This window comes from Pavona decussata, unplaced genomic scaffold (genome assembly GCF_977016875.1).
Source record: "Pavona decussata unplaced genomic scaffold, jaPavDecu1.1 SCAFFOLD_102, whole genome shotgun sequence".
Classification (NCBI taxonomy): Eukaryota; Metazoa; Cnidaria; class Anthozoa; order Scleractinia; family Agariciidae; genus Pavona; species Pavona decussata.
The window spans coordinates 3,457,501-3,470,000 of record NW_028145517.1 but is presented as its reverse complement, the minus strand read 5'-3'; the positions used below and the strand labels follow the sequence as shown (position 1 = coordinate 3,470,000).

Below are 12,500 nucleotides of genomic sequence, written 5' to 3'. Positions count from 1 at the left end.
AAATGTTTAAAAAAGAGTACAATCAAAGTAGGTAATTGACATGAGAGAGATTTCCGTTGAGGTTTTTTTTAGACTGTTTTTGTTTGATGGAGAATAGCAATCGTTCGTTTTGTTTTTCCGTGCTGTAGTTCAAGCATTGCTCATTTTGCCTTTCTTGTCTTTCACAGTTAAAATACTAATAATAATTAGTTGTGTACTGCTTTACATATAATCAAATTTGATAAATTAACATGTCACAGGATTTTCTCAGGAAGCCGTACTCCTATAATATACGAGTTTCATTTCTATGATATACGGCGTTCGAGCATTGAGTTCTATTGCAAAATATATTTGATCTCCAACATTTCATGGGTAAAATTTTACAATAAAAGCTACATGTGAAAAATTTTCCTTTTTGATTTATTTTCTTGTGTGAGCTTTTGATTTCCAAAATTTAGCGGTTAGATTTATGAAAAAGATAAGATTTTGATTTCCAAAATCTACTGAGCCGTTAGATTTCTGACGTAGAAATTTTGATTTCCAAAATTATCTATCAACATCTTTCGTGTTGATAGCACGGTTATGTGGAAATGTTGCCGAAGTATAATATTCTCATACTTGCTCCTGATTTAAATCTAGGAAGGAAAAAGAAAAAAAACCTAATTTCCCCTGTAACACATACAGCTATTGAAGTCAGAAAATGATTTTCTTACCTACAACGGCAGCAGTGGTAAGCGTAGTTAAGAAAGCAGCGGTAATAAACTTGCCCGAATCATTGTGTCACTGTTAAGGCTCAGTTCAACAAACTCGATCGTTAACTTTCTTTCTCAGGGATTGCTTTAGAATGGAATAAAATGGAATATTTGTACATTTCAGCTTCGTGTTTAGACAACTCCGTGATACCACGATCAGCTGAAATAACAAAATATCGATGAATTGCTTTTGCCTGGTGATATCTTTAAAAGAAAGCAAAGGTCTTTAAAAAAAGTCTTTATCTTCTTCATATAGTATTAGGCCTTTCAAATAAATATCATTTTTGAGCCAGTTTAAGCTCAGCCAAGTATTCTTCGAACTAGCATGGACACGATACTTGCAATGTCGCCCAGGACCCCTACTCTCAACTTACAAATTCATTTAAATAGTATGCACGAACCTTAGTGACAGACTGATTCCGACAACACGCAAAATATTCACTTTTCCACCTTTGTCGCATTACAAATTACACATTTGTTTAAAATTAGTGTAGAAATGAAGGCTTCCTTTAACATCTCACATGATTTTCGTTTAAGAGCTCGTTGTTTCAACAGCGGTATTTTTGAAAATTCGACAGAGAGAACAAACTCTTCTCATCTCCGTCAAAATATTGAGCATTATCGTAATTAGATTCACAGCGTTATTGGGGTGGAAAAAACTGCAGTATTGTGTTAAAGCTTTCACCGCGCATGTAGAAGTTTTAGGAAGTTGATATACTAGGGAGGTAGACTTAGAGTAACGTTTAGAAATGTAACAGAAGCGAAATTGCAGACAAGCCTCCCAGAATATAAAGAGCGAATGTTTCAAAAGAATAACTTTCAACAAGTCTTGAAAATGCAAAACCTGTATCTTTCACATAACCAGAGATTGATTTGCGTGTTAGAAATTAATTCTTCAACTAAAGAGCCTGCTCAAGCTGAAAGCGTGGATACAAAAATTGGTTTTCCGCTGTTCTTACTTTGGTAACTCAAAATATCACCACAAAGCACGACTCGCTTGTAAAACGACAATCACGATGTAATTTATCAACCGCCAATATCCCGATAAAGTTTAACCGGACTCGAGTTTCAAACCAGTTAGAGATTTGAAACTTTAGGAGAAATCACCAACCACGAAAATTTGTACAATGTTACAAAGTGTACTGTTACAAATTGGTGAGGGAGATGACTTCTTCCTGTCGTCTTCAGTTCTTCAGAATAATATAAAGATGTGTGCAGATGTGTAGCCTCTCAAACTCCTTTGTCACACGGACCTAAATCAATGCCAAGGACTGGAGACTCCTTAAGGTCGAGGTTTGCCCGTTTTGATATACAAAAACGGGTTTCTTGGAATAGTCAAAAGAACTAAGTCGAGCATCTATTTCTATTGCGAAAGTCATTTGATTTCCAACATTTTATCTGTTAATTTTAAAATAAAAGTTTCATGTGAAAATTTGTCCTTTTTCATTTATTTTCTTGTGTGAGCTTTTGATTTACAAAATTTAGCAGTTAGATTTATGAGATGAAATTTTGATTTCCAAAGAATTCCAGCCAATCACTTTCAGCGTGAAATGCGCCATGTTCGCCGCGTCAAGTTGAAATGAGCCAAAAATGTCTTTAGGTGTGCCCTGTCGTGAAAGGTTTGAAATACAAACTTGCATTAATTGTAAATCATTTTATCCCTTTTCAGCACGATTCTCAGTGAGTGAGCTCCCAAAATCCCAATAATTTTATTTGATAGCGTTTTACGTTGTGTCAGCATTTTACTTACTTTTTAGAGTTATCCGAAAGCTGCATTTTGCTTCATTTCCATTGTCATCTATTGCCGTGAAAACTACATCGGTTGAACCGGGAACTGCGAACACTTCTCCAGAAGGTATAGTGGACCAAATCTGTGGAGCCACTCCGGAATTGTCTGTAGCGTTAGCGTCCGGCCAATAAACACGCAACACGGGTTCTGTAATATTGAGTATTGTGATATCGCTTGGGCAAAAGGTAAAGACCGGAGGCTCAGTGTCATCTAAAATGAGAATTACATCACAAAAGATTACATCATACTAATACATCGCCAGTGTAAAAAGCAGCTGGTTAATTTAAGATACTGTATAGTGGCTAATAACAGAAGTGAACTTAATGAACCTGTGCTATCGGACCATTTTGAAGAATCATTTGCGTGGTCTGGATTTTTTATCGAGGTTTGGAGGTCTGGGACTAAATCGAAAACTTACGAGCTTTCCAAATAAGAGATAATTTAAACGTAAAAACATATGCATGACCTCTTTCAACTTGTATCTGATGCCCTAGTGGAGCAAATGTTGCGATGGAAAAATGTTGAAGCAAGTATACTCCATAGTGTATTGCTGAGGCGTACGCGTACATCAATTTAAAACTCCATCTGTTAAAATTCGCAGAGCTTTAAGCTTTATGACGGTGCTGTCAATGTATGTAATAGTTTCTAGTTCACAGGAATAAATAATGTCTCAAATTATTTCTTACCCACAGGGACAGCAGTGGTGAATGTGGTTAAGAAAACTGCAGCAATAAAACTTGTCCGAATCATGGTTGCAGCACGTTTAACGTAGTATCACTCACATGTGATATTTAACTGATTCGTTCAACGGAGTTGGCTTCAGGATTATTTTTCCAGCTGTTTGATTGTCATCAATAGCTGAGAAATAAAGACCAATGAACGAATTTTTTAAGAAAACAGTGTTTTATCAGCTGATAAGACACTCCTCATTAGTATGCGATGTTATTCTCGTATGTTATGTTAACGTTCACAAAAGCATAATTGCTATGAACTCTATTGACACACGCTTTTCCAGGAATGTTTTTGAAGCCGTTCAAACAACTCGCAGCACGTGTTTTATCGGGTCTAAAACCACGAGGCGCAGCCGAGTGGTTTTAAACTCCTGCTCGTTTTTTAAACATTACTTAATGACATTTGAATTTCACTTCAACATTATTTAAAACTAATTTTGAGTTTATACCCTTGCCGTTCTGTTGTGATTTCGTGATCCGGTTAAACAAGTTCGAATTTTAAAGTGGATATGTTAATTAATTTATAGCGCCTTAGTACGAAAGCGGGTGCTATTAATTAAATCCATAACTACAGTTATCCCAGGCACTGAAAAAACTAGCAAACCAATAAGAAAGCGATACAGACCAATGTAAAGAACAAGTTGTTCTAATTATTCCAAACGAATAAACTCTGCAGTTAGTCCGAGGCCTTTCAAATAAATATCAATTTCGAATCAACCGTATTGAAGTGGAACTAGCTTGCACACGAGTCTTGTAAGGTCGCCTAGGACCCCTACTGTGTCATTACATATGTGTTCATTTAAATAGTGTGCACAAACCGTGGCGACTGATTCCGACAATACGCAAAATATTCACAAGAAGACTTTCCTACGTTCTCAATAATTTACTCCACGCATATACTATCTTCGTCGTATTAGAAATTACATGTTTGTTTAAAATCTAGAGATACAAATGCCTTCTTTCAAAAACTCATATAATTTGTTTGACAGCTCGTTGTTTCAATAAAGGTATTTTTGGCAAATAATTCAACCGAGAAAAACAAGTCTCCCTTTCTCGTGTTTACGGCACGTGCACCAAGATATACAACATTTATCGTAATTAGGTTAGACAATCACGATGTAATTTATCAACCGCCAATATCCTGATAAAGTTTCAGCGGAATCGACTTTCTCAGTTTTAATGAGAAATTTAAAACTGAAAATGGTAATGAAGGGTAAACATGGTCACGTGGTCATTTCGGCCGTTTGCGGTAAACGTAATTCTAACTCTCTCTAATAAATGATAGGAGATGTTCTTTTGTCATTGGTCGCTCTTTAAGGCAGAAGAAAGGGGTACAGTTTCTTGTTTGATACTTGTGAAAAGGTAATATTCGGTAAAATTTCGCATGCTAAAGGTAGGGGCGTTACAACTTCCAAGGGGAGCCTCCCATATAAAACTTTATTAAGTACTCTATCCCACAGTCATTGTTTGTAACTCCCGGGGGAGCCTCCCATGCATCTGAAAGTTTATTAAGTGATCCATTCCACACTGAGCTATTGAGAACATCATCAGCATCATCATCATCATCATCATCATCATCATCATCATCATCGTTTGGTTACGGTACAGGTGACCACAAGGCTTTACCAACTGCAACGATTTGAGCAAGCCAATAATTTATCTTGGCTGCAGCTTCCCTTCCATTGAGAACAAGGGGTGGCAACAACAAGGATAGGGAAAAAAGTTTAGATGAGAGTGGGAATATTCGCATTGACTAGAATTTTATCCGTTGCACGTGTCAAAAGTTTGCGTAATAAACGTTTGCGTCATTTTCAAACGCTTGGCTTCTCAAAACTACCCAAAACAGACCTGACACTGCAAGGTTAGGCGTCGTCATAACAGTCGCCTGTTACAAGGGTCTTTTCGTTATTCTGAATATTTTCCTGTCCATTTAATCGTTTTTATGTTATCACTTATAGAAGAAAAATACCAAAAATAGTCTTGTTATGGTTCAACTTTGTAGGAATTTGCTACTTTTATAAGGAGTTCATTTAGATGAAGACAAGATTTGAATGAAAGTATCGGCTTTACAGAATAGCAAGGATTCGTCGGCTCATCACAGTCATTAAACTTCAAAGTAAAACGCAATTTAGACATGTTCAAACTAACAATCTTCCTTGAAAATGAAATAAAATGCAATAAAATAGTTTGAGCGTTTAATTTATTTATCATTGAGAGTGCGTCAATTAATTTTAATCTTGAGTAATCTTTCGTCAAGTTTCACATAGCTTCATAATCAGCTTTAAGAATTTCTTGATGCTTCTGCCTGCGGAAAAGAAAATGGCCATAAAATTATATTTGCATGCCTCTGTTATCCATAGCATTTTTAAGGCCCTCATGAACTGAAATAAATATTATATAAATATGCAGTTGATGAAGTTAAATTCTTCTTCTTTTAATTTGTATGAATAAAAAATCAGAATTGGTACCCACTGTAGGTCTTTTTTCAGAAGCATTTTTGCTTTTACCAGGAGTCATAATCAGGGATGGAGACCGTAACGAGACGCCATTTTGAATTGTGAGCTTGTCTCCATGTTCACTTCACTTGTCCCCTGGCGCCAAGATGAAGCATAGGGCCTCAAGGATTGCCCCCATGTGTTGTACCAAAAGATCTATTTTTTAAAAAAATTGCGCCATAAGCGCGTGCGAGCGCGCTTGTAAATGGCCATGATCGCGCGTGGAGAATCTTGCCAGGTAATATATTATAATATCCTCGGTCCCCACATTTAAGGTATTAAACTCTCACAAAGAAAAGGTAACAATTGAAAGGAGACGGAGAAAGTTGGAATAGGCGGCATATTGATCACATGACTCTCACAGCAATATCAAAAAGGCGCCAAGACGGTGGCGCTGCGCGCGTTGCTACAGTTGAATGAATGAAAAAAGCTTACACTTCACGAATATATGTACTCAGACACGTTATTACTTTTTTTAACTAAAGTGAATTTTTTTTTTCAACTGCTTTCCGCGTCATTTTCGCCTGTATGATATGGTTCAAATAGTACCCGAGAAATGTCTAAAGTTCAGTTATTTGTTGTTAGAGAAGTCTAAACAGTTGTGGAGAGTTATGATGCTGCAAAGTTGTTACGCAGTTTTCGCACACTCCATATTGAACTCTGTCAGCTTTAACTGTTTTCTTGCTCATGTTGAACTGAAAAAAGAGCTTTTTGCTGCTTGAAATCAAGTTCAGCGGCCATGCAAAAGAAGAAGCAAGACAAGAACCGGCTACATGGATGGACTTTCTAACCAGGACAAAAAGCTAAAAATTTATATTTTCTCACATTCGTAAAACCGCGGCCGGTTTTAGGTTGTAAACAAAGCCTACTACTGATGCCGGGATATACAACAGTGGAGGATGCATTTCAGTGTGACCAACACCGAGTTGAAACATTTGGATTGGTTCTGGGTCTTAGTCAAGAAACGTACTTCAAAATAAGGTAAAAAATCTCTTCTGTCATTTTAGCTAATTAATATTTGTTTTCACTTCCGCGGACATGTATGAAAACTTTTCATTCTTCTGCTAGTAGTTTTGCGATTTCACCTCTTCAGTTCTTTTAAAGTTCTGCCGGAGGCATTCCGCGAATTATTAGCTTATTTTGATGTTAAAGTTGCCTGAAGTTGCTACTTCAGTAATGTTGAGGAATTCATCCTGCGAACTTGAAAAAAAGAAACTTAAGAGTTTGAAAACTGATAAGAACGTGTTTACAGCTTTATTGTCCTTTCTATGACCATAGAGATCAACAACTAATAAACAAAAGACCTTTTTTCTTAGATCTTACGTGTAATACTTCTTGAAAGCACTAAGCTAACAGCCGTCATATAAAGCAGTAAGCTTTTCGGCAAAAAAAAGTAATCGAGAAATTCACCTCTGATCGGTTAAAATATTGGACACTGATCAGTGAAAGAAATCAATTTGGCAGCTTTTAGCTCTGACCAAACTGAATTAACTGAATTATTTGGAACCTTTCGCTCGGTAATCTCTAACTTTTTAAACCATTATTTGTTTTACAGGCACTCGGCATTCCGCAAAAACTATGTCCGGCTGGTTACGTAAATCTATAAACTCGTAAAATGATAGTTTACAAAATTTGGTTGGGGCGCCGAATATTCATGCCAGTGAGCGCGTAGAAGAAATGGCTTGAGACAATGGCCTTAACTCTTCTCCGTAAGGACTTACCGCCAATTTGAAATAAATGATTGAAACTGACTTCTAAAATAAAATTTAAGTTATAGATATCAGCATTGTGGAGAAAATTTTTATATTGTAATGTCGTTTTCTACTCAGCCAGAAGGATTTCCTAGAGTTGTCCCCAAGGCTTTAGTTTACAGCTCTAGTTTAGTAAGGTTAGACGGAAAAACTTAAACACGTACAGGGTAATAAAATGTTATCAGTTTCACAATGAAAGTATTTAAAAATTACATCTAATTTTGTCGAAACCAAACTGGACTTTTTCTTTTATTGCAGTAGCTGCACGCAAATTTGCGTGTATCTGCGTAGGTTTTTGACATGAAGGGTGGCCAAATTTAAAAAAAAAACCTTTTGGTAAAACACATGGGGACGTGTGGACCCCACGCTTACGGTCTCCATCCCTGATAATACTCCTGCTATGACCTATGACGCAGCTTCTGATTACTAGTTCGCATGCTCTAATTCGGAGACTCCTGGGAGCAGAGTTTGTTAGCTGGGAGCTGGGGCGAGTGTATATCTGTGTCACTGATTAAAACGATAACTATATTATTTATTTAGTTAATATGTAACATCACATTTTGCTTTCACAACTACAGAATTGTCTCATTTACACTTATCCATAAGTTACAAGCAAGCCGATAGTATTATATTTAAGGGAAAAAGCCAGCTTCAATATATCTGACTTACCTCTTTGCAAAGCCCAAGGTACACTTCCACCTTGTCATTTGTGCAAACCGAGGGATCGGAGTGGCAGAAAGGAGTCATGGCGAGAGAAGACAGCAAGTTGGCCTTTATAGCTTTAACAACGTCGCCGTCGCTCCCAGCAGCATTGTAGTACAACTGAGAGAAAGGGAACTTTTTAGCAGCACCCTCAGGAGAGCTCACTAAAAATTAAACAAACGGTAAGTAATTAAGCGAATGGCACAATTTATAAACGAATATATAAATATATTACATGTACTATTACTACTACTACTACTACTACTACTACTACTACTACTACTACTACTACTACTACTACTACTACTACTACTACTACTACTACTACTACTACTACACTACTACTACTACTTCTTGCGTGACCACTCAAAATGGTCACGTCTTTGTTAGCTGAGTAGATTTTCGTTTATTCCACGAGAAGAAATCATTATACTGGTACAAAGTTTACGACAACGACAATCTAAATGGCAGAAGAGCCTGATGAGTCCTCCTTTGATGCCGACGATGATCATGATCAAGGAAAAAAAGCTGGATTCAGGCCTTCGCGTATGGTCGATATGGAACCATGTGAAGATCTTCACCGATATTTGGTCGATAGATTTAACGCGACTAAATCGAAGACGGTTTTATTCAAAGAAATCGATTCATCCACTTATACACCTAATGCCAAAGTGGTATCTTTCAAGACCTCAGAAGATCGTTTGCTACTTTGGATAAAAACGTTTGCGCTACGCTACTATGAATATTTAAACACCGTGGGATGTCTTGTGTCTTGGCAAGAACAAGAATCTTACAGTTGCGCAACAAAGAGCGACAAAATTATCCTACGCATCTCTACGGCCGACGAGCAAAATGAAGAACAACTTGTCAGTGTTTCTGTATTTATTTCAACTGGCCGCATCATGGTTCAAGGAAAGAAATTTGCCGAGTGGAGCAGTGACGAATTCCCCGCACTGTTAGCAATTGTTAACAGCCTCGAACCTTTGACAGACAATGGTTCATTGACTTCGGAGGACACTTCATTCAAAATAAACATCGAAGGAAACTTTGAGCAACTGAAAGACAAAGCTGTACAACAAGATCATCTTTTAAAATTACAAAAATCACATGTAGGAGACCTCTGTGACGACTTAATAAATTCAAACAAGCTTCTTAATGATCAACTACAAAATCACGCCATCCTGATTGCAAAATTAAAAGATGAAAATCAGACTCTTCAAAAGAAACAATCCCAACTTGTCGCAGAAAATGCTCAATTAAAGGGAAAACAAACGCAACTGGAGTCAGAGGTCAGTTTTCTTAAAGAACAAGTTAAGGCTCTATTTGAAAAATTGAATTCACATACACCAGAGATAGCTCAGATGACCAATACCGCAAGCCAGACACCATCGACACCCCCTGTTGCAGCGACGAACGGAAATGGACTTTCGACTCCAACACCGCCAGCCCAACAATGCAAAGAAGACGAATAACTAATTGTAAACATCCCAACATCCAATGGTTATTCCGTCTTACAAGAAACCAATTCGAACAGACAAGATAAAGCAAAGATCACCACATCTCAGCATCAGCCTGTACCCCCTTCAAACGAAGTTATCTTTCTATGCGACTCAAATGGCAAATTTCTAGATACTAAACAAATGTTCTCCTCGCGACATGAGGTGAACTACGTCAGAGCGCCACTAATTACGCAAGCAAGCTCCTTCCTACAAAGTATCCACGCTGCTCCACACATGATTTTGATACACACAGGAACAAACGATCTAGAGCGATCCTCCCCTGAAGAACTGATTTCCAATATTCTAACATTGATTACTGAGGCCTCAACAAAATTTCCATCGAGCAAAATCCTTTACTCCACACTTTTACCTCGACATGATATCTCACCTTCAACAATCATCTCAATTAATCAACAACTAATTACAAGCTGCTCAAAACTTCCAAATGTACAATTGATCGCGCACGACAACCTTTTCAAAAATGGCACAAATTTCCTCCGTGATAACAAACACATCCTTAAAAGACACATTGGACTCTTCGCCAAAAATTTAAAAGACGCCATCCACGGTCGCCTTCAATCAAGAAGCATACCTCCTCCAAGACCAGTTCAAGATCCCCCAAACAACGTGGTATCTCCAGAACCCCCTAGCATGATGCATCATACGTCCTACAGTCATGTCCTGCAGAACGGTTCACCTCAGGGTCAACCTTGGCCCTTTTACCATCAGATGCAACAGCCACCCAAGCCATCAGTCCGAGAACCATTACAGCAGCGAATACACATGGGGCAACAAGGACAGCATCAGTTTCCCGCCACGAATGCTGCAAAGATGACGACAACTCCCAAGGAGAGTTCCCCCACCTGTCCTGAAACACATACCCCAGGATATCATATCCTTTCTACGTTTTGTAAAATCATTTTTATAGACATCACAATTGAATCTGGAACATTGAGACACTTAAATAGCTAAATTAGGATAAACTTTCTACCAGTAAAATGAATAATAGTTAACCTAGCAATCTATCATTAGTACTCGTACGGGTCATCTTGATACCCAAGGCACATTATCTTTCTGTGCTTGGAACGTCAATGGACTATCGTCCAAACATTTTGGAAACAAACTAAATGATGTTGATTTTCTGAGCGTTATTACTAATTTCGATTTGATCGTGCTAACAGAAATCTGGAATTGTCGCGACTTTGACATATCCGGATATAAATCATTTGTTCAAGGCCCCATCCCTAACCAATCAAGAAAAGGGGGTCGGTACTCAGGAGGAATAGCTTTATTATACAAAAGCAACCTTCAAAAAACTATTTCCATTGTAAAAACAAATCAAAACTTTCTATGGTTTAAAATTGATAAAAAAATTCTTGAATTCGTCAAAGGATTTTTACGTTTGCGGGGTTTATATCCCTCCATGTAACTCTAAATATTTCGATTCCGAAATATTCGATCAACTTGAGCAAGATATACTGTGTTTTTCTTCAGCGGGATCAGTGATTCTACTAGGCGACTTTAACTCAAGAACTGGAAAATACTCCGATACAGTTTCCCAAGATGGAAACAATATAATCACCAATGATCAGTCAGAATCAGCTTTCCACCCAGCAGAAAGAAATAGTTTCGACAATGTTCTAAATACTCACGGGAAAAAACTGCTTGAGATATGCAAAACTTTTGATTTAAGGATAGTTAATGGAAGGGTCAATGGAGATACCTTAGGTAGACCTACCTTTCATGGAACAAACGGGACAAGTGTTATTGACTATTTCATCTGCGATCACCATACATTTCTAGACGTTGCCAACTTTGTTGTTGAAAAACCATCCCCCATATCAGACCACAGTGCTATCTTAGCGTGGTTAAATCTTAACACCAATCTACCAGCAGGGGAAATTCAAAGAGCAAATTCTAGCAATCGGTTAATGAGATTACCGCGCCAGTTTTACTGGGAAAACGACTCTTTCTTAAAATTCAAAAACACGTTGCGCACGGAACCAATTCAAATTCTTATCAGAAACTACTTAGAACGAGACGATGGTGATGTTAACACCTCGTTAACTGATGCTGTAAACATTTTAACTGCGACTTCAAAACTTTGCCTCAAGATTAGAATAAAAAAGCCTCGTAAACGCATAAAGAAAGCTTCAAACAAGAAATGGTTTGATAGCGAATGCCGATTAAAAAGACATGAAGTACGAAAACTCTCAAATCAAAAGCACCGCGATCCTCTCAACTCCGAAATACGCGAAAAATTTCACCAAACGTTGAACGAGTACAAAAATCTCCTCGATTTAAAAAAGAAAAATTTTCAGAAAGAAAAAACAAAAGAACTCGATGAAATATCATCAAATCCTGACAAATCATTGTTCTGGAGTTCTCTTAAATCGATAGATGATACAATCCCCAACAAAAATCCTCCTTCAATACCAGAAGACAAATGGTTAGAACACTTTCAATATTTACACTCCGACGAGCCAAAACCATCTACACATCAAGAAAAAATTTATAATGAGCTACAACAATTAGAAAAAGAAAAAGACCAACTTAACTCCTTAGACCAAGTAATAACTCAACAGGAAATACGTCAAGCTGTGAAAAATTAAAGAATAAGAAATCGCCCTTTTCTCGATCTTAAGCTATAACAGTGAGGTTTGGGGTATGTACACGAAGCAGGAGTTCAAAACATGGGATAATTCCCCATTAGAAAAACTACATTTAAAGTTTTTCAAACGCTATTTGGAGGTAAACAACAAAGCCTCTAACCTAGCATGTAGGGCTGAGTTAGGGCGATGT

The 12,500-nt window shown here is 37.5% G+C and overlaps 3 protein-coding genes across 3 annotated transcripts in view; all 3 read right to left on the bottom strand.

The window, feature by feature from the left end:
* Positions 1–3,315, bottom strand: part of LOC146471683 (sushi repeat-containing protein SRPX-like) — a 5,292-nt gene extending 1,977 nt beyond the window's left edge. The window contains exons 1-2 of the mRNA XM_085120735.1: positions 3,207–3,315; positions 2,482–2,730 (exon numbers count right to left, since the gene is read on the bottom strand). Coding sequence (XP_084976861.1) covers positions 2,482–2,730; positions 3,207–3,270 — 313 coding nt within the window. The 5' untranslated portion in view covers positions 3,271–3,315. The remainder of the gene's footprint in view (positions 1–2,481; positions 2,731–3,206) is intronic.
* LOC146471681 (sushi, von Willebrand factor type A, EGF and pentraxin domain-containing protein 1-like) overlaps positions 1–12,500 on the bottom strand; it is a 52,637-nt gene that overhangs the window by 5,869 nt on the left and 34,268 nt on the right. The window lies entirely within an intron of this gene.
* Positions 5,435–12,500, bottom strand: part of LOC146471682 (sushi, von Willebrand factor type A, EGF and pentraxin domain-containing protein 1-like) — a 14,240-nt gene continuing 7,174 nt past the window's right edge. The window contains exons 4-5 of the mRNA XM_085120218.1: positions 8,167–8,363; positions 5,435–5,556 (exon numbers count right to left, since the gene is read on the bottom strand). Coding sequence (XP_084976344.1) covers positions 5,533–5,556; positions 8,167–8,363 — 221 coding nt within the window. The 3' untranslated portion in view covers positions 5,435–5,532. The remainder of the gene's footprint in view (positions 5,557–8,166; positions 8,364–12,500) is intronic.